General features: G+C 42.9%; 1 protein-coding gene across 2 annotated transcripts in view; it reads left to right on the top strand.

Annotated features, from left to right (window-relative positions):
• The window catches only part of LOC120990317, a 563944-nt gene that overhangs the window by 323485 nt on the left and 219643 nt on the right, over positions 1-20816 (top strand). For both annotated transcript variants that reach the window (XM_040419049.1, XM_040419048.1), the window contains exon 9: positions 19333-19452. In XM_040419049.1, the coding sequence (XP_040274983.1) occupies positions 19333-19452 (120 nt within the window). The remainder of the gene's footprint in view (positions 1-19332; positions 19453-20816) is intronic.

Genomic DNA, 20816 nt, shown 5'->3' with positions numbered 1-20816 from the left:
GACGTACAAAGTGGGAGAGATGCCGGCCAAACATAAAGGCAGCAGCGCCCCTCCCACAAATACAGGCCAATGAATCGGCCTTTACACTTGTGGTCCTGGCTACCGAGAGAATGCACCCTACCCCACCTGAAACTACCTTACACCTAAGCGGTTAGAGTTGTGCTGTAACCGCGACGTAGCAGGGACACCAGAAAGAGGGCAAAAGGCATACAGAGTAGCAAGAATAATTTATTACAACATAATCACAAGACCAAACTTTGGAACGCCAGTGACATCTCGGTTTTGGGATGAGGGATGTAGCGACTAAAGCAGGAGGAGCGCCAGCGGCCCAACTTCTGGATAACATGCGCTGGCACCTGATTTTTGGAGGCCGCGGACGCTGCTCCTATACGGAATGAATGACCTGAAATCGAGGCGGGGTCGCTGCCCAGACTCCCAACTAAGGAGCGTATGTGAGACACAAACTAGCGAGTACTAAGTGGCGACACCCCAAAAGGCAACAGTGGACTATCTGGCCTGTGACCTACCAAGGCTGCCTGCAACTGCTGAAGAACCCTGATGGGGCACCACCGGTGAGATGTGGGGAAGTAGGAAACTGGGATCTGGGGACCCGTCTGAGAGGTCTTGGATGTCCTCAGTAACAACGTGAAACCCTCAAGATGCGCAACCAGTTGGCTAACTGCTATTGGGGGGAGAAGTAAACTCGCCAGGCCTCAAGAAACCATAAAACGCTAAATAAATAGCCGCTTTAAGCACCAAGCTGGGCAAAACCCCAAAAGGATTCTTATCCAGAACTTCAGACAGGTTACGGAATAGCCTACCAGTAACGGCTTGTCTGCGTTCCTGGCCTCCTGGGCCACATCTGCTCAATCCCCTCAGGGTTGCTTTGACTGCGTGAACAGAAAACAACGAAATCCATTCTGGATGACTAACGGAAAGAAAATGCTGCACCCCCGACAGGTAGGATTTCACTGTGTTGTGAGATAGCTTAAGTACCGAGTGGCAGTAACCTATAAAAGCAATGATGTACTCAATGAAGCTGGACTCTACTTGAGGGCATTCCTCCAGGAATTTGCAATATACGGCCCACCCGGTGCGGTAAGCCCTAGCCGTGTTCGGAGAGAGTGACTTGGCTAACAAGGTATGGGCTGTGGCCAGACCACTAGTCAAACCAACATTAGCAACTCGTGGGAAGGTACGGCAGCACCCGTAACGTCCGCCTCTGGCATGACCTGCGAAAAAAGGGGAAAATTAGCTCTCGACAAGGCGTCAGCTGCCACATTTTGAGAACCTGGTACATGCGTACTAGTAAAACAGAAATGATGTTGCAAAGAGAGTTGAACTAGACGCCTCATGAGACACATGACATGTGAAGACTTAGACAAACCACTGGTTATAACATCTACCACTGCAGCGTTGTCTGTTACAAATAACACAGTGAGATTTGTCCAGCGGCTGCCCCAGATAAAGGCGGCCGCCACTATGGGGTACAGCTTGAAGAGTGCTGAGGTTTGCAGGAAACCCGGGACCTGTCTAACCTCAAGTGGCCACTCACCTGCGACCCAGTGGGTGCCAAAAATAGCTGTGCCAGCAGCCGCGTCCGAGAGGATTACTGGAGACAAGCTAGACAATTCGGGAATAAACAAGGACGCCCCATTCCACTGGCTGAGGAAGTGGTCCCACATGTGTAGGTCAGATAAGGCCTGACTATCCAGGCGTACTGGGCTGTCCTGGTTTGGAGCAATAGCGAGAAGGGCCAACAAGCGGGAAATGAATGACCTGCCTTGCAGGATGATCCTCATAGCAAAATTTAACATGCCCAGTAACGACTGTAAATCAGCCTTAGTGACCACAGTGGTAACTTAGAACCTGTGAACAACTTCCCTCATCCTAACTAATTTGTCTGACGGCAACCTGGCAGACATGTTATCTGAATCTAACACTATGCCTAGGAAAGTAATAACTGTGGACGGCCCCTCAACTTTCTTGGGGGATACAGGGACGCCCATCTGAGAAAAGCAACTCAAAAGTTTCCCCAGACCCTGGGGGGCCAGCCCTGGCCTCTCAGTCAGCAGGAAGTCATTCAAGTAATGGATGACGTGCTCACAGTGAATTTTATTCTCTAATACCCAATGGAGGGCCTGAGCCAACTGATCGAACAGCCACGGGCTGCTCTTAGAACCAAAAGTAAGTTTTGTGGAAAAGTAGTATTGGTCCCTCCACTTAATGCCGTGCCACTGCCAGAGAGCTGGCGTAATAGGGAGTAACTTAAAGGAATCAGAGATATTGGCCTTGGACTAAGCTGCTCCGGATCCTAACCAAATGATGATGGCGATAGCCTGGTCAATGGAAGAATACCTGATGCCCACTTCCTCTGATGGAATAAGGGAGTTGAGGCTAGGAACATGGGAACCATGCGGGGCTGACAGGTCTATGATCAGTCTCTCCTTCTTACTAAACTTACCCGTGACCACCCCTACGGGACTAACTCTCCTCCGCTGGAAAGGGGGCACCTTAAAAGGACTGATCAAAAAACCCTTATCTAACTCTGCATTTATCAATTTTTCTATGGCGCTAGGATTTTTGCCGGCTGACTGAAGATTCTTACATTCATGGGTAAACTCTGGAACGGTGACCAACCCGGTATGAAAACCTTTAGAAAAAACGGAAATTAAAAACTCCACGAAACCTGGCATAGGATGACCCACCAAGAACCTCCGTAAGCAACCAGTATCCACAACACTCATGTAGGCTTTGATCGACTTTAATGTACAAGCGACTTTTGGATGGGCCCTGAAGCAATTAGAACAAATGTGTAGCAAGCGGCATTGGCTGTAATTACACGAAGAGTATTTGTAATTGTTACAAATCTGGGCCCTACCCAACTGAACAATGGGCCGACCCAACTTGTCAACTGAGCTGGAAGACCTGAAAACATCTAGAGGTCCGGCACCACTCAGCTGAGTGAAAAATCGACTGACATAACGAGCAGGAAGGAGCTTTCAAACCAGCAAAATGCCTACAAAATAACTCGGTGTCTAAATTGGACCAATCTGTGACGAACTGAAACTGCGCTAAAGCTGCCGCTGCCTTGGCGGTAAAGGAACAGTGATCATCATAAAATGAACACCCGCCATACTTATACCCTAACTCTATGACTCGGAAAAGGTACAAATCAAATTCTTCCCTCCTATCAGGCCTAACAGAACATATCACAACTCTGAACAGACTGAACACCATGACAAATTCGGGGATCGTCAACTTGCGATTGAGCCTATGGTCATGGCCTCTGAGCACCACAGAGACCTCACCACAGGAAATGACCTTACTTTTGGACAAGTCCCTGGTGGCAACCAGCAAAGAAGCCAGATCCACATCCCTACCCTCTAATATATCCTTTTTGATGTTAGCCGGAACAAAATGTGCAGGAAAGACATTGAGAACGGCCTGCGTTGGACGGCAGCCACCTACTGCGGATGTAGAGGCAACAGGGTGGTCCGGAGGGGAGACAGGAACGACCGAATCGTGAGACTCAACCGTTTCCAACCTTGCTTGAATGTTAGTAACAGATGACATTAAGCTATTCAACATGACGAGTAACTGGGTGAGTGAAGTTTGCACCGTGGCCATGGAGACGACATCTTGACACAGAGCCACTGAGCCTTTCAACAGCCGGTACAGCTCGGCCTTCCTGGCGGAAGCCGGGAAAGGAATACTCCTCTTTGTTAGTTCCGTAATAAGCCTAGGGATAGTCCATGCACGTAGGGACGGAATACTGCCTCCTTCAGACATTCCCACAACATCCTCATCCACGCAAGCCTCGACAATATCTGAAGCTCGCAACATTTCAGCTGTAAAGACAATACAACACAAAACAACGGACAGCAAATGAGACATAAACAACACTTGCAACCTCTCTCCTCCCCCCCCCCCCGACGTGTACCCCTACTACCTGGCAGGTAAGCCAAGATCCTGGACGTAACTTGAGAGAAACGCTTGAACCTGGAAGCAAACAATTATGCCGTCAACACTAGAATACACAGAATGCCGGAATGAAACCACGGTAAGAAGAAGGTGAGCAACCGAGACTAGCGAGTAGAATTGAAGGAGACTAAGTAACTTATATAGTTTACTGTTTATCTCACCATCCCCTTCCCTTTTTAACCACCTCAGCTCCCGTAGCTTAAACACCCTTAATGACCAGACCACTTTTTACAATTGTGCACTACACTACTTTCACGGTTTATTGCTCGGTCCTACAACTTACCACCGAAATGAATTTTACCTCCTTTTCTTTTCACTAATAGAGCTTTCATTTGGTGGTATTTCATTGCTGCTGACATTTTTACTTTTTTTTTGTTATTAATCGAAATTTAACGAAAGTTTTGCAAAAAATTTAAATTTTTCACTTTCAGTTGTAATTTTTTTTTTTTTAACTACATTTCTATATAAATTTTTCTCTAAATGTATTGTTCTACATGTCTTTGAAAAAAAAAATGTTTTGGGAAAAAAAATATGGTTTGGGTAAAAGTTATAGCGTTTACAAACTATGGTACAAAAATGTGAATTTCCGCTTTTTGAAGCAGCTCTGACTTTCTGAGCACCTGTCATGTTTCCTGAGGTTCTACAATGCCTAGACAGTAAAAACACCCCACAAATGACCCAATTTCGGAAAGTAGACACCCTAAGGTATTCGCTAATGGGCATAGGGAGTTCATAGAACTTTTAATTGTTTGTCACAAGTTAGCGGAAAATGATGATTTTTTTTTTCCTTACAAAGTCTCATATTCCACTAACTTGTGACAAAAAATAAAAACTTACATGAACTCACTATGCCCATCACAAAATACCTTGGGGTGTCTTCTTTCCAAAATGGGGTCACTTGTGGGGTAGTTATACTGCCCTGGCATTTTAGGGGCCCTAATGCGTGAGAAGTAGTTTGAAATCAAAATGTGTAAAAAATGCCCTGTGAAATCCTAAAGGTGCTCTTTGGAATGTGGGCCCCTTTGCCCACCTAGGCTGCAAAAAAGTGTCACACATGTGGTATCGCCGTACTCAGGAGAAGTAGGGCAATGTGTTTTGGGGTGTCTTTTTACACATGCCGATGCTGGGTGAGATAAATATCTCTGTCAAATGACAACTTTGTATAAAAAAATGGGAAAAGTTGTCATTTAGAGAGGGGGTGATCAGGGAGTCTATATGGGGTGATCACCCCCTGTCATTGATCACCCCCCTGTAAGGCTCCATTCAGAGGTCCGTATGTGTTTTGCGGATCCACGGATCCATGGATCGGATCCGCAAAACACATACGGACGTCTGAATGGAGCCTTACAGGGGGGTGATCAATCACAGGGGGGTGATCAGGGAGTCTATATGGGGTGACCACCCCCTCTGTAAGGCTCCATTCAGACGTCTGTATGTGTTTTGTGGATCCGATCCATGGATCCGTGGATCCGCAAAACACATACGGACCTCTGAATGGAGCCTTACAGGGGGGTGATCAGGGAGTCTATATGGGGTGATCACCCCCCTGTCATTGATCACCCCCCTGTAAGGCTCCATTCAGAGGTCCGTATGTGTTTTGCGGATCCACGGATCCATGGATCGGATCCGCAAAACACAAACGGACGTCTGAATGAAGCCTAACAGGGGGGTGATCAATGACAGGGGGTGATCAGGGAGTCTATATGGGGTGATCACCCCCCTGTCATTGATCACCCCCCTGTAAGGCTCCATTCAGACGTCCGTATGTGTTTTGCGGATTCGATCCGTGGATCCGTAAAACACATACGGACGTCTGAATGGAGCATTACAGGGGGTGATCAATGACAGGGGGGTGATCAATGACAGGGGGGTGATAAGGGAGTCTATATTGGATGATCACCCCCCTGTCATTGATCACAACCCCTGTAAGGCAGGTAGACAATGTCATAGAGCAGCAGGAAATGCTAGCAGAAGGCTTGGGTGTATAGAGAGAGGCATTACCAGTAGAAAGAGGGAGGTGCTCATGCAGCTCTACAGAGCACTAGTGAGACCTCATTTGGAGTATTGTGCTCAGTACTGGAGACCATATCTCCAGAAGGATATTGTTACTTTGGAGAGAGTTCAGAGAAGAGCTACTAAACTGGTACATGGATTGCAGGATGAAACTTAAATGAGCTTAACATGTATAGCTTGGAAGAAAGACGATACAGAGGGGATATGGTAGAAACTTTTAAATACATAAAGGGAATCAACAAGGTAAAAGAGGAGAGAATATTTAAAAGAAGAAAAACTGCTACAAGAGGACATAGTTTTAAATTAGAGGGGCAAAGGTTTAAAAGTAATATCAGGAAGTATTACTTTACTGAGAGAGTAGTGGATGCATGGAATAGCCTTCCTGCAGAAGTGGTAGCTGGAAATACAGTGAAGGAGTTTAAGCATGCATGGGATAGGCATAAGGCCATCCTTCATATAAGATAGGGCCAGGGGCTATCCATAGTATTCAGTATATTGGGCAGACTAGATTGGCCAAATGGTTCTTATCTGCAGACACATTCTATGTTTCTATGTTTCTATTTCGCAAGCAATTGCAGTTCAGTTTTTATCGCGCGGGTGAAATGCACATTAATGCGTTTTTCACACGCGTGATAAAAAAATGAATGTTTACAAACAACATCTCTTAGTAACCATCAGTGAAAAACGCATCGCATCCGCGCTTGCTTCCGGATGCAATGCATTTTTCATGCATCCCCATTTACTTCTATGGGGCCAGGTTTCGTGAAAAACACAGAACATAGAATATTATGCGATTTTCACGCAACGCACAAGTGATGCGTGAAAACCAACGCCCATGTACCCAGACCCATTGAAATGAATGGGTCCGGAATCAGTGTGGGCGCAATGCGTTTACTTCACGCATTGCACCCGCGGAAAACTCGCTCGTGTGAAAGGGGCCTTAGACCTTGCCTGATTAGCTAGTCTGCTTGACCTTGCAAAAGAGCTATTTTTTTATGCCGGAGCAGCCAGCCTTTTTTTATTTATTTTTTTGAAAAAATTTAAGCATCTACAGTTCATAAGTGATTTATAGGCATATTCCCACCACCTCAAGCTGCATATGTTTCCTTGGATACGCTAGTTTTTCTTTCTAAAAGCCAGTTGCAATTTTAAAATAATTTAAAATTAAGCAGTTCCACGCACTTCAGTGCATCAATAACAGTGTGTTCGTAGAAGAGGACGTTTAATTGTGCCTCTGATAATTACTTAAAACACAGTTGCAACTTTGCTACTGTTTAGTGATCAGTGTAAACAACAGAGTGGAAAATGAAAGACCTGTGCCTGTCATCTGCGATTGAGAATGTGGGTAGCAGTAGTAGTGAAAACAGTAGCAGCACAGTCTGCACCATATGTCCAGCTGGTAGTAGTAGCAGCAGGCCACAGTTCTCTCTTGCTAACAGTAGACACCAGATTATTAATGAGAACAAAGAGGATGACATTGTGGATTGGATGGCTTACCCATCCTCTGAACTACAGCAGTATGATGTCGATGTCACCGCTGAAACTGAAAATGTGCTTTTCAGCCAGGGGTCAGTGCCTTCCTCCTGGCCTCAGAAAAGCTTATCACATGCATCATCTCTGTCATCACTGTCCACTCATAGTGGGGCACCTTCTTTTTTCCTAAGAAGAGCTAACAACACCCCATGTGCTATGGAAGATACTCAAGATAGTTTTCCTGTTGATGAGTTGTGTGAGAAGCATCAGCATTTAAACTGCCATAAGGAGCAGGTTCAGGTGGAGCCAGGGGGCAAGATGCATAGCTGTGTTGGTGGTAGTAGTTGTAGTGACACTTGTGGCCATAGTTGTGGCAGTAGCACCACTGGTACCTGTGGGGACAGTGACACTTGGGGCAAATACAGAGGAGAGAATTGGGAGGATGCCAAGTAGCCCATAATGAACATTACAGTCTGATAAAAGTGGTGGGGAGGGACAGGACTATGATGATTGTGTGTTGGACAGGACCTGGGAGTCGGATCTGGGTGCTGAGGAGGTGACATCAGAGGAGAAGGGTGGTGGCCGCGGTGGCAATAAAGAACAGAGGCAACATACGGACAAAAGCTCCAAAAAATCTGACAGGGCCAGATCTGCTTCTATTGCGGTCAGCTCAAGAACTGGTTTTGCTGTTGATAACATTGGTTCAGGCTCATCACTTGCCAGACTTAGGTCAAAATCGGCTGCTGCTACAGTAGCTCTGTGCGGGAATCTCTCCTATGCCAGTTTTTCTCTACAGGGCATCACTACCTCTGGTCAGCTGTCCATTGAACATTGTCTCATTCTCTAAATGTCCCCAGTTCCATGCCTTCACCAACATTTAATTGAGCTGTATGTTATTCATACTTTTGGCCAGCAGTCCATTTTTCTTTAAATGTTTAAAATTAAAAGGTTTTCTCAATGTTGTGCAGTTCCCTGCCCTCACCAAAATGTAATTCTGTTCTGTGGCATGAGTACTTTTGGCCTGCTGACCATTTTTTTTCTAAAAAAACTGTCCTTAATTTTAAAAAGCAAATGCAATAGCACAGTGTGTTTTTAAACAGGGTGTTTGTTAACACCGTTAACCATGTGTTTAGCTATACGGTGGATATAAAAAGTCTACACACCCCTGTTAAAATGTCAGGTGATGTAAAAAAAATGAGACAAAGATAAATCATTTCAGAACTTTTTCCGCCTTTAATGTCGCCTATAAACTGTACCACTCAATTGAAAAGCAAACTGAAATCTTTTAGGTAGAGGGAAGAAAAAATATAAAAATAAAATAATATGGTTGCATAAGTGTGCACACCCTTAAACTAATACTTTGTTGAAGCACCTTTTGTTTTTATTACAGCACTCAGTCTTTTTGGGTATGAGTCTATCAGCATGGCACATTTTGACTTGGCAAGATTTGCCCACTCTTCTTTGCAAAAACACTCCAAATCTGTCAGATTGCGAGGGCATCTCCTGTGCACAGCCCTTCTCAGATCACCCCACAGATTTTCAATTGGATTCAGGTCTGGGTTCTGGCTCAGCCATTCCAAAACTTTAATCTTCTTCTGGTGAAGCCATTCCTTTGTTGATTTGGATGTATGCTTTGGGTCGTTGCCATGCTGAAAGATGAAGTTCCTCTTCATGTTCAGCTTTCTAGCAGAAGCCTGAAGGTTTTGGGCCAATATTGACTGGAATTTGGAACTGTTCATAATTCTCTCTAGCTTAACTAAGGCCCCAGTTCCAGCTGAAGAAAAACAGCCCCAAAGCATGATGCTGCCACCACCATGCTTCACTGTGGGTATGGTGTTCTTTTGTTGATGTGCAGTGTTGTTTTTGCGCCAAACATATCTTTTGGAATTATGGCCAAAAAGTTCAACCTTGGTTTCATCAGACCATAACACCTTTGCCCACATGCTTTTGGGAGACTTCAGATGTGATTTTTCAAAATGTAGCCTGGCTTGGATGTTTTTCTTCGTAAGAAAAGGCTTTCGTCTTGCCACTCTACCCCATAGCCCAGACATATAAAGAATACGGGAGATTGTTGTCACATGTACCAGACAGCCAGTACTTGCCAGATATTCCTGCAGCTCCTTTAATGTCGCTGTAGGCCTCTTGGTAGCCTCCCAGACCAGTTTTCTTCTCGTCTTTTTATCAATTTTGGAGGGAAGTCCAGTTCTTGGTAATGTTACTGATGTGCCATATTTTTTCCACTTGATGATGACTGTCTTCACTGTGTTCCATGGTATATCTAATGCCTTGGAAATTCTTTTGTACCCTTCTCCTGACTGATTCCTTTTAACAATGAGATTTCTCTGATGCTTTGGAAGCTCTCTGTGGATCATGGCTTTTGCTGTGGTATGCGACTAAGAAAATTTCAGGAAAGACCCAACTAGAGCAGCTGAACTTTATTTGGGGTTAATCAGAGGCACTTTAAATAATGGCAGGTGTATGCTGACTCCTATTTAACATGATTTTGAATGTGATTGCTTAATTCTGAACACAGCTACATCCCCAGTTATAAGAGGGTGTGCACACTTATGCAACCACATTATTATTTATTTTTTTTGTTTTGTTTTCTTCCCTCCACCTAAAAGATTTCAGTTTGTTTTTCAATTGAGTGGTACAGTTTATAGGTCACATTAAAGGTGGAAAAAGTTCTGAAATTATTTATCTTTGTCTCATTTTTTTTACATCACAGAAACCTGACATTTTAACAGGGGTGTGTAGACTTTTTATATCCACTGTATGTCAGTATCACATTATTTGCTATTGCTGTAATTGAAAAAAATGTAAAGACAAGATCGAGTCCTCAGGGTGTCACATACCAATTTTCAGAGCAATCAGAGCACTTTTGATTTGGGTAGAATTGGTTTGGACCTGAATCGGACGCAAAATGAATTTCAAGAAATTTGGTCATCTCTGATTTACCTGATTAGAAGTGCAATTTTTTTTTTTTTTACAAATAATTAAATCCAATGTACGGTAAATTATCAAAGCTGTGTACCTGACCTAACGTATATTGTATTGGACACTGTGCAAGTGGCAATTGATAAAAATATAAAATTAATTAACTTGTCTTCTACGAACTCCATGAATCAAGGATGTGTACCTGACCTATCGTACATTGGATTGGACTCTGTCCAAGTGGCATTTTTTGTTTGATTAAAAATTGTCTCAAATTGTCTCGTCCTCAAAAAATTTATGAAAATTGTCTTGCAGTTCAAAGCCTTTAACATAATTTGATTCTGGTCTATGGCATTAGTACCATTGAAATTGTCCTAAATTTTTTTTAAATTGTCTGAGTTCCAGGTCTTCATCCAAATTGATAAACATTGTCTTGCCTTTCCAAAATGCGGTTCTGTCCAGTCTCCCTATTGTATACCATCGCTGTCTGCAAGATCTATTTTGATTAATTGAGGATTTTTTTATTAGTTGTCTTGTACAGTCGTGGCCAAAAGTTTCGAGAAATACATAAATATTGGAAATTGGAAAAGTTGCTGCTTAAGTTCTTATAATAGCAATTTGCATATACTCCAGAATGTTATGAAGAGTGATCAGATGAATTGCATAGTCCTTCTTTGCCATGAAAATTAACTTAATCCCAAAAAAGCCTTTCCACTGCATTTCATTGCTGTCATTAAAGGACCTGCTGAGATCATTTCAGTAATCGTCTTGTTAACTCAGGTGAGAATGTTGACGAGCACAAGGCTGGAGATCATTATGTCAGACTGATTGGGTTAAAATGGCAGACTTGACATGTTAAAAGGAGGGTGATGCTTGAAATCATTGTTCTTCCATTGTTAACCATGGTGACCTGCAAAGAAATGTGTGCAGCCATTATTGTGTTGCATTAAAATGGCTTCACAGGCAAGGATATTGTGGCTACTAAGATTGCACCTCAATCAACAATTTATAGGATCATCAAGAACTTCAAGGAAAGAGGTTCAATTCTTGTTAAAAAGGCTTCAAGGCGTCCAAGAAAGTCCATCAAGCGCCAGGATCGTCTCCTAAAGAGGATTCAGCTGCGGGATCGGAGTGCCACCAGTGCAGAGCTTGCTCAGGAATGGCAGCAGGCAGGTGTGAGCGCATCTGCACGCACAGTGAGGTGAAGACTTTTGGAAGATGGCCTGGTGTCAAGAAGGGCAGCAAAGAAGCCACTTCTCTCCAAAAAAAAACATCAGGGACAGATTGATCTTCTGCAGAAAGTATGGTGAATGGACTGCTGAGGACTGGGGCAAAGTCATATTCTCTGATGAATCCTCTTTCTGATTGTTTGGGGCATCTGGAAAAAGGCTTGTCTGGAGAAGAAAAGGTGAGCGCTACCATCAGTCCTGTGTCATGCCAACAGTAAAGCATCCTGAGACCATTCATGTGTGGGGTTGCTTCTCATCCAAGGGAGTGGGCTCACTACCCAATTTTGCCCAAAAACACAGCCATGAATAAAGAATGGTACCAAAACACCCTCCAAAAGCAACTTCTTCCAACAATCCAACAACAGTTTGGTGAAGAACAATGCATTTTCCAGCACGATGGAGCACCGTGCCATAAGGCAAAAGTGATAACTAAGTGGCTCGGGGACCAAAACGTTGACATTTTGGGTCCATGGCCTGGAAACTCCCCAGATCTTAATCCCATTGAGAACTTGTGGTCAATCCTCAAGAGGCGGGTGGACAAACAAAAACCCACTAATTCTGACAAACTCCAAGAAGTGATTATGAAAGAATGGGTTGCTATCAGTCAGGAATTGGCCCAGAAATTGATTGAGAGCATGCTCAGTCGAATTGCAGAGGTCCTGAAAAAGAAGGGCCAACACTGCAAATACTGACTCTTTGCATAAATATCATGTAATTGTCGATAAAAGCCTTTGAAACGTATGAAGTGCGTGTAATTATATTTCCAGAAACAACTGAAACAAAGATCTAAAAGCAGTTTAGCAGCAAACTTTGTGAAAACTAATATTTTTGTCATTCTCAAAACTTTTGACCACGACTGTACACTCAGCCCTGCCTTGTACGCTCATGTGGTGTAGAATGTGGGTTGCTCCTAGTAATTGTCACAATGTGGAAAGTTGCGGGTCACCTTGGACATGAGGAGCTGTTACGGCAAGGGACAGTGCTTGTCTTTCACGGTCCACTGGGTCAATGTTTTGTGCAGCTATGACAATACTGCAGCACAGAAACAGTCCTTTTGACAACTCCCTGTTTGAGCCAGTCTGGTTTCCACACCAGGATCTTATGCCCAGTAGAACACTGTAAATACAGTCCTGATTAAAAGTTTAAGACCACTTGAAAAATGGCAAAAAATCATATTTAGCATGGCTGGATCTTAGTAGAGCTTCAACATGCAACAAGAAGAAATGGGAGTGAGACAAAACATTTTTTGAGCATTCAATTTAATGAAAACAACAAATAAACTGAAACAGGCTGTTTTTCAGCTGATCAAAAGTTTAGGACCACACCTCTAAAAAAAAAAACTAACCCCCCCCCCCAAAACAGAAATCCAACTTCCAAACATGAACTCAGTAATGAGTAGCTCCGCCTTTATTGTTTATCACTTCTAAAATTCATTTCGGCATGCTTGATGCAAGCGTTTCCATGAGGTGAGTGGGAACATTTCTCCAAGTGGTGAAGACGGCCGCACGAAGGCCATCTACTGTCTGTAACTGTTGTCCATTTTTGTAAACTTCCCTTGCCATCCATCCCCAAAGGTTCTCAATTGGATTTAGATCAGGGGATGGGCCAAAAGAGTGATGTTATTTTCCTGGAAGAAGTCCATTGTCCTGCGGGCATTGTGTACTGTAGCGTTGTCCTGTTAAAAAACGCAGTCGTTACCACACAGATGAGGGCCCTCAGTCATAAGGAATGCTCTCTGCAACATCTGGACATAGCCAGTGGCAGTTTGACGCACCTGCACTTCCTGAAGCTCCATTGTTCCACTGAAGGAAAAAGCACCCCAGACCATTATGGCGCCCCCTCCACTGTGGCGCGTAGAAAACATCTCAGATGGGATCTACTTGTCATGCCAGTAACGTTGGAAACCATCAGGACCAACAAGGTTACATTTTTTCTCATCAGAGAATAAAAATTTCTTACACCTTTGAATGTCCCATGTTTGGTGCTCTCTTGCAAAGTCCAAACGAGTGGTTCTGTAGCATTCAAGGAAACGAGGTAAGGGCCTTAATTTGGGTCGAGGATCGTCCAGTGTCTTGACGGACAGCCAATTGGATCCTCCGGCTCAGTGCTGATGACATTTTTTTGGGTCTTCCACTTGACTTTCTTGTTCCATAACCCCTTAGGGAGAGTTTTTTTTGCCTTTGCCATCACAACATGTGACTACCTGACAGAAAATGACAATGAATCCACATCTTTGCACAGATTTGGCCTTTTAAAGGCATGTGTTCCTAAAATTTGGATCAGCTGAAAAACAGCCTGTTTCAGTTTAATCGTTATTTTCAATTAATTGAATGCTCAAAAAATGTTTTGCCTCACTCTCATTTCTTCTTGTTGCATGTTGAAGCTCTACTTGGAACCTTTTTAACCACTTCCCATCTGGGCCATTTGCCCCCTTCCTGACCAGGCCTAATTTTGCAAAACTGACATATCTCACTTTATGTGGTAATAACTTTGGAACGCCTTTATTTATCCAAGTCATTCAGAGATTGTTTTCTCGTGACACATTGTACTTCATGATAGTCATAAATTTGAGTCAAAATATTTCACCTTTATTTATGAAAAAATCCCAAATTTACCCAAAAATTTGAAAAATTTGCAATTTTCTAAATTTCAATTTCTCTGCTTTTAAAACAGAAAGTGATACCTCATAAAATATTTATTACTTAACATTCCCCATATGTCTACTTTATGTTGGCATCATTTTGGAAATGTCATTTTATTTTTTTAGGACGTTAGAAGGCTTAGAAGTTTAGAAGCAATTCTTCAAATTTTTAAGAAAATTGCCAAAACCAACTTTTTAAGGACCAGTTCAGGTCTGAAGTCACTTTGTGGGGCCTACATAGTGGATACCCCCATAAATGACCCCATTTTAGAAACTACACCCCTCAAGGTATTCAAAACCGATCTTACAAACTTTGTTAACCCTTTAGGCGTTCCACAAGAATTAAAGGAAAATGGAGATCAAATTTTTAAATTTCACTTTTTTGGCAGATTTTCCATTTTAATCAAATCGATGGTTAACAGCCAAACAAAACTCAATATTTATTACCCAGATTCTGCGGTTTACAGAAACACCCCACATGTGGTCATAAACTGCTGTATGGGCACACGGCAGGGCGCAGAAGCAAAGGAACTCCACATGGTTTTTAGATGCCATGTCCCATTTGATGCCCCCTGATGCACCCTTACAATAGAAACTCCCAAGAAGTGACCCCATTTTGGAAACTAGGGGATAAGGTGCCAGTTTTATTAGTACTATTTTTGGGTACATATGATTTTTTGATCATTCATTATAACGCTTTATGGGGCAAGGTGACCAAAAAATTGGTTATTTTAGCACAGTTTCTATTTATTTATTTTTACAGCGTTCACCTGAGGGGTTCAGTCAAGTGACATTTTTATAGAGCAGATTGTTACGGACGTGGCGATACCTAATATGTATACTTTTTCTCATTTATTAAAGTTTTACACAATAATAGCATTTTTGAAACAAAAAATTATGTTTTAATGTGTCCATGTTCTGAGAGCTATAGTTTTTTTATTTTTTGAGAGATTTTCTTATGTAGGGGCTCATTTTTTGCGGGATGAGGTGTCCGTTTTATTGGTACCATTTTGTGGGACATACGCGTTTTCGATCACTTGGTGTTGCACCTTTTGTGATGTAAGGTGACAAAAATTGCTTGTTTTGACACAGTTTTTTTTTTTTACGGTGTTCATCTGAGGGGTTAGCTCATGTGATATTTTTATAGAGCTGGTTTTTACAGACGCGGAAATACCTAATATGTCTATTTTATTTTATTTTTTCTATTTTTAACATTTTTTTTTTATTCCTTACTTGGGGACCTTTTTTTTTTTACATGTGAAACTTTTTTTTATTTTATTTTTTCAACCCTTTATTTTATTTTATTTTATTTTACACTTTTCGTCCCCCATAAGGTCATACAAGACCTCTGGGGGACGTTTGCTTCACTTTTTCTTTTTTTTTTCACTGTTGATTTCACCTGTATCTGGGGCTGACATAGTAGCCCCAGTTACAGAAGAAATGCACCCCCCAGAGAGGCTGTACAGCATAATTCTGCGCTGTACAGCCTCGGAGCAGGGCTGATCGAGGTCTGTGAAAGACCTCACACAGCCCCTGCACTCTTCGGTCACGGCGGTCACATGACCGCCGGGCCCGAACAGGAAGCGCATAGCGCTTCCTGCTCTGCAAACACAGCGCTCGGTGAGCGCTGTATATACAGCGATCCAGAAGGCAGGGAACTGTCCCTGCCTTCTCTCTGGGTTGCCCTGCTGTAACTGACAGCGGGCAACCCGATCAGCAGCTGCACGATTAGCGTGCAGCTGCACTTTCTGAACGGACGTTTAAAAACGTGCTTTCAGAAATAGAGATCCACCCATAGGACGTTTATATCCTATGGGCGGACGGAAAGTGGTTATGATCCAACAATGTAAAATATGATTTATTTTTTATTTTTCAAGTGGTCTTAAACTTTTGATCAGGAATGTAGTAAATTCTTAGTAAAGCATTTAACCTACAGTTATCTAGTGAAAAGTTCTGATTTATAGTTAAAATAATTGCTTTATCTGTGTTATGTAAACCTACTGGTAAGTATATAGGCACTAAGCAGTTAGCGTCCTGTTTACTTGTTAGAAGAGTCTAATGTGTGCAGAACAGAAAAGATGTGTTTGAGGAATCTCTGAATACCAGGCCTCAAGTTCCAGAGAACTGCCATCTTTGAGACTTTAACTGCTAAAGAACAATTTCTACACCAAAGTATTCCTGAGCAAAGGAGACTAAACATCTTGATAAGGTCTAGAACCTGAAAAGTCATGCGAGATAACGACAGTAGTGTACAGACTGTTTATGGCATGGAACCTTATTGCTGTGGGAGGCAAATCTAGCTCAGGCACCTACCACACTGGTATCTTGATTGGCCCCCCAGTGGAAACTATAGAGGAGAGTTACCAAGAACCATATAGCATGCTTGTAGCTACTTGGAAAGACTGTATAGAAAGAGAAATTGGGAGTTTTCATTGTGAAGAAAAATCACGACATTCACTGGTGTTCATAAAAAAAGTAGTCTTTATAAGTGCCGAAGCAGGTAAAAATATGATAAATACTGGATGCATTTTTACCTGCTTTGGAGCCAACAAAGACTGCTATTTTTATGAAAACCGCTGAGTGCCATGATTTTTCTTCACACTAAATCCTTTTTGGATCTGCCTTTTTTGCACAGTGCACCAGCGGTATTGCGGCCTTATCCCCAGCATACCCAAAATCCTGTTATGGATGTATATGGTGAAACACCCTTGAACTGTGCATTTTCTATTTGTACTACTACTCTGTGTCGGACTGGGGTGCCTAGGGCCCACCAGTAAAATGTATTTTGGGGGCCCACCGTATGGATACATTCAAATATTACCTGCTCACACAGCAGCAAGATGCTACCAAATGATTGAATATGGGGGTTCCTGCAGCAACTTTCAGAAGGTAGGTCCTAGGGAGAAGAGGATATTAGCAGCTTTCCTCTATACCTAGAAATCATCTCATCTCTGATCATGTCTATAATGATAAACTGGGGAGTTTCTTTAATAATCTATCAAGTGTTTTATATGAACATCGGCTGGTGGAGGTGCTGTACATTGAATATATGTATGTAGTGCAGTAAGTCTACTGTGTTATGTGCCACTTGCGCAGGGGGTGGGAGACTAGGGGCCCAACTTGCTCAGGGGCCCATCGGTGGATTCACCTGTACCTCTGTGGGCCAGTCCGAGCCTGACTACTGTCATAATTAGAGATGAGCGAATCGAATCCCACAAAGTGGAATTCAATCCGAATTTCAGGATAAATTCGATTAGACTTGAAGCCGAATTTCCTCGTGCTTCGTGTTAGCGAATCGATTTAACCTGAAATAGTGTAAAAAACAAAAAAAGTCATACTAACCATTTGCTCGCGATGGGCCGCCAGCCACCATCTTGAGTAAAGATCTCGGCCGAAATCCCATGCTTGGTGACGTATGACCCGATCATGTATGAACGCGGCATCTGAGGGGTACAATGACGGGGGCGGCGCTATCGCAGCTCCCTGTCATTGCACCTGCTACTTACAAAAAAATGCGCTTCGTGACGAAGTAATTCGTCACAAAGCAAATTTTTGGGTAAAATTCGGAGAATCAGCTGAATCGAACTTTTCAAAAATTCGCTCATCTCTACTCATAATCAACTGAATAAAGAGACTTTATTCATCAGAACCTAGGGACCTGATCATTGTCTCCATACTCTGCGACTGCTCTCTTGCCTTGCACCCAGCCAAACACCCACTTAACACCAAAGGCAACCCAGGCAGGAGCCCTAATATTAGGGGGTGCCTCAAGGGGAAGAAGGGTTGTGCCCCTCTGTTTAAGGTTGTGCAGCCCCAAGGAGTGCCACAGGGAAGACTGATGCCGTAAACTGTTGGGACTACTACCACCAACATTGTCACTACCACTCCTTCCATACTCCCCTCCACTGTGGGCTGCTGCACCTCCTCCACATCCACCTCAATAGGGTTCCTCCCGTACCCAACTAATACAGGGCAGATTGTTGATTCCACTCCACCTCCGGCCTTTCATATGGGTAAACTGAAGCATTGCCATGCTGTTTTAGAACTGCTTAGCCTGTGCAAGAGAAGCCGCACTGGATAATTTGTATTAAGTTACAAATATCCCTCTGAAACTTTACCTGCCTACAACAGCTGGGCAAGGTGGTCAGTGACAATGGCCTAAGAACAGTGGCTGGAACTTGCCCACTTTGCCTGAGATGTCATCTTAGAGATGGATTTCACAAAGTTAGGTGGCGTTGTTACATCCAAATGTACAAATGTGTCCCCAGCCAGTGTACAAAACATCACATTTGTCAAAATGAATCAGCCATGGATCCGTAAGGAATTTCACAGGCCAGTGAATAGATCTGCCATTGCTGATGGTGGTTATTTATTGCCGCACCCATCATGCCACTGCCGGCGTCTGCCTGCCATCGTGTTCCATCTTGTATGGCTGCTGTCACAGCTGTTACTCCCACTTCTGCAACTACCATTATCCCTACAGAGCTGCACACCTACTGCCTTGTCTGCTTGCCTACTGCTGTGCTGCTATTACTTCTAGACAGATTACCACATTCACACTGTAGTGATGCTGCTGCTCCCAAAAACAGAGAGAGTTATTTGGATGTTTATATTGAATAAGCCAATTTCCAGACTATTCGAAGCACTTTTGATTCGGGTAGAATTAATTTGGACCCAAATTGAATTTCTTAATTCTTTAGATTTAGAAACACAATTCAAGAATTTTGCTCATCTCTTGTTGGCAGTTTTCTGGCATTTTTTTTTTTGAGTTTTTGGTTTATTTAAAAATGCAACATGCTGTTGATATGTCTTGTTTCTGTAATTTTTTTTTCATAGGCTTTCTTATAGAACTTGAAAAACAATGGAGAAAAAAAATGCATGAACAAAATAGAAAACGCTATAAAAAGCGTTTGTAAAAAAAATGATATGATGTTTTTACAGGATTTTAAAAAAAGTTTAAAAAATTTTATGTGTGGGAGACACATCTAGTCTAGGTATATTATTATGTATGTAAGGAACACAGATATGTATATAATCTCTTTTATTATATATTAACAGGATAAGTTTAATTGTCCTAAAGATATAACATTTTCACCTGAAGTTTTAGAATTTGTTGGAAAAACAGAATTATATTTTGGTCAAGGTAAAAATCCAACTCATGATCGGCTAGCTTTGCAGGTAAGATACATATTTTTTTTAATTTACTAAGGCTATTTTCACTTTATCGGCAAGAAACTCCATCAGGCTGTTCCGGCGGGTGAACAGCCTGTCAGATCCGTGCTGCCGCTAGTGCACACATGCCCCCGGACTATCGCTCCGGCCCTATTGACTTTAATGGGGGCGGGCCGGAGTTCCAGCGGCAGCACGTCAAACATGCCGAGAGGTGGCCGGAATAAAACTACGACATGTAGTTTTATTCCGTCCGCCTTTCGGCATGTTTGCTGTTCTGCCTCATGAACTCCGGCCCGCCCCTATTATAGTCAGTGGGGCCGGAGCGATAGTCCGGGGGCACACGTGCACTAGCGGCCGCACGGATCTGACAGGCTGTTCACCCGCCGGAACAGCCTGCCGGAGTTCCTTGCCACTAGTGTGAAACTAGCCTCATTCACCACTTACTTTCTGCCCTTATGGGCCTCATGCACATAACTATATTACGGATCCTTCGGATTCCATAGATTAATGCCCATAGCCTGCGACAGGGCAATTCTATGCTCTTCATGTGCCTATAATTTTATGCAAAGAATGCAAGAATGCATTTATCCCTAAGAATGCAGTGTTTTTTGGTTAACATTTATACAGAATGCACAAGGTATATTCTAGTGTATGCTGGCTAGTATCGAGCGAAGTGAAGAATTCGAAGTGGAATTCAGTCTGAAGGTTAGGAAAACTTTGATTTGGAACAAATCAGAATTTCTTTGCGCTTCGTGGTAAAAAATCTTTTTTTTCCTAAAATGGCGGCTGCACATGTTACAATGTGAAACAAAATGTAGAGGAGACAACTCTGGGAAAGCGAGATCAACCATAATGGCATGACCTTGCGGTGATGTCACAGCCCTATAAAACCCTTGCAGTCTCCACCATTGTCCTGTGAGCTGAGCATAGGGAGAGACATGGCAAGCACTCATGCACTAGGGAAAGTGTTGCTGAAAACGATTAATAGAAGAATATTGGAAAGGGAGAGTGCAGTGAGACTGCAGGAAGACTGCAGGGAGAGTGCAGGAAGACTCATTCTACATCAATTTTATTTATTTATTCTTACATCAGTTGTAGACTAAGATATGTAATTCAATATCAATAAGATGGAAGCCGTTATTATTCCACTGCCAGCTTGCCAACCAATACCATCCAGTCTGCACCCCTTACAGGGACCAGGTCTTAATGATGAAGATCCTTACTTTTGCTGGTTTTACTTCTTCCAAATCATCCTTCCAAGTCTCTGTGTCCTAGAAAAGTCAGAAAGATGCAGAGAGAGGAGGATGACATGATACTCATCGCTATTAGATGATGTGGAAAAGGAGGAAAGGTAGACGGCAGAAGAAGGG

Source organism: Bufo bufo, chromosome 2, assembly GCF_905171765.1.
Source record: "Bufo bufo chromosome 2, aBufBuf1.1, whole genome shotgun sequence".
In the NCBI taxonomy this organism is placed as follows: Eukaryota; Metazoa; Chordata; class Amphibia; order Anura; family Bufonidae; genus Bufo; species Bufo bufo.
The sequence above is the reverse complement of the archived record's forward strand: the minus strand, read 5'-3'. Positions and strand labels throughout refer to the sequence as shown.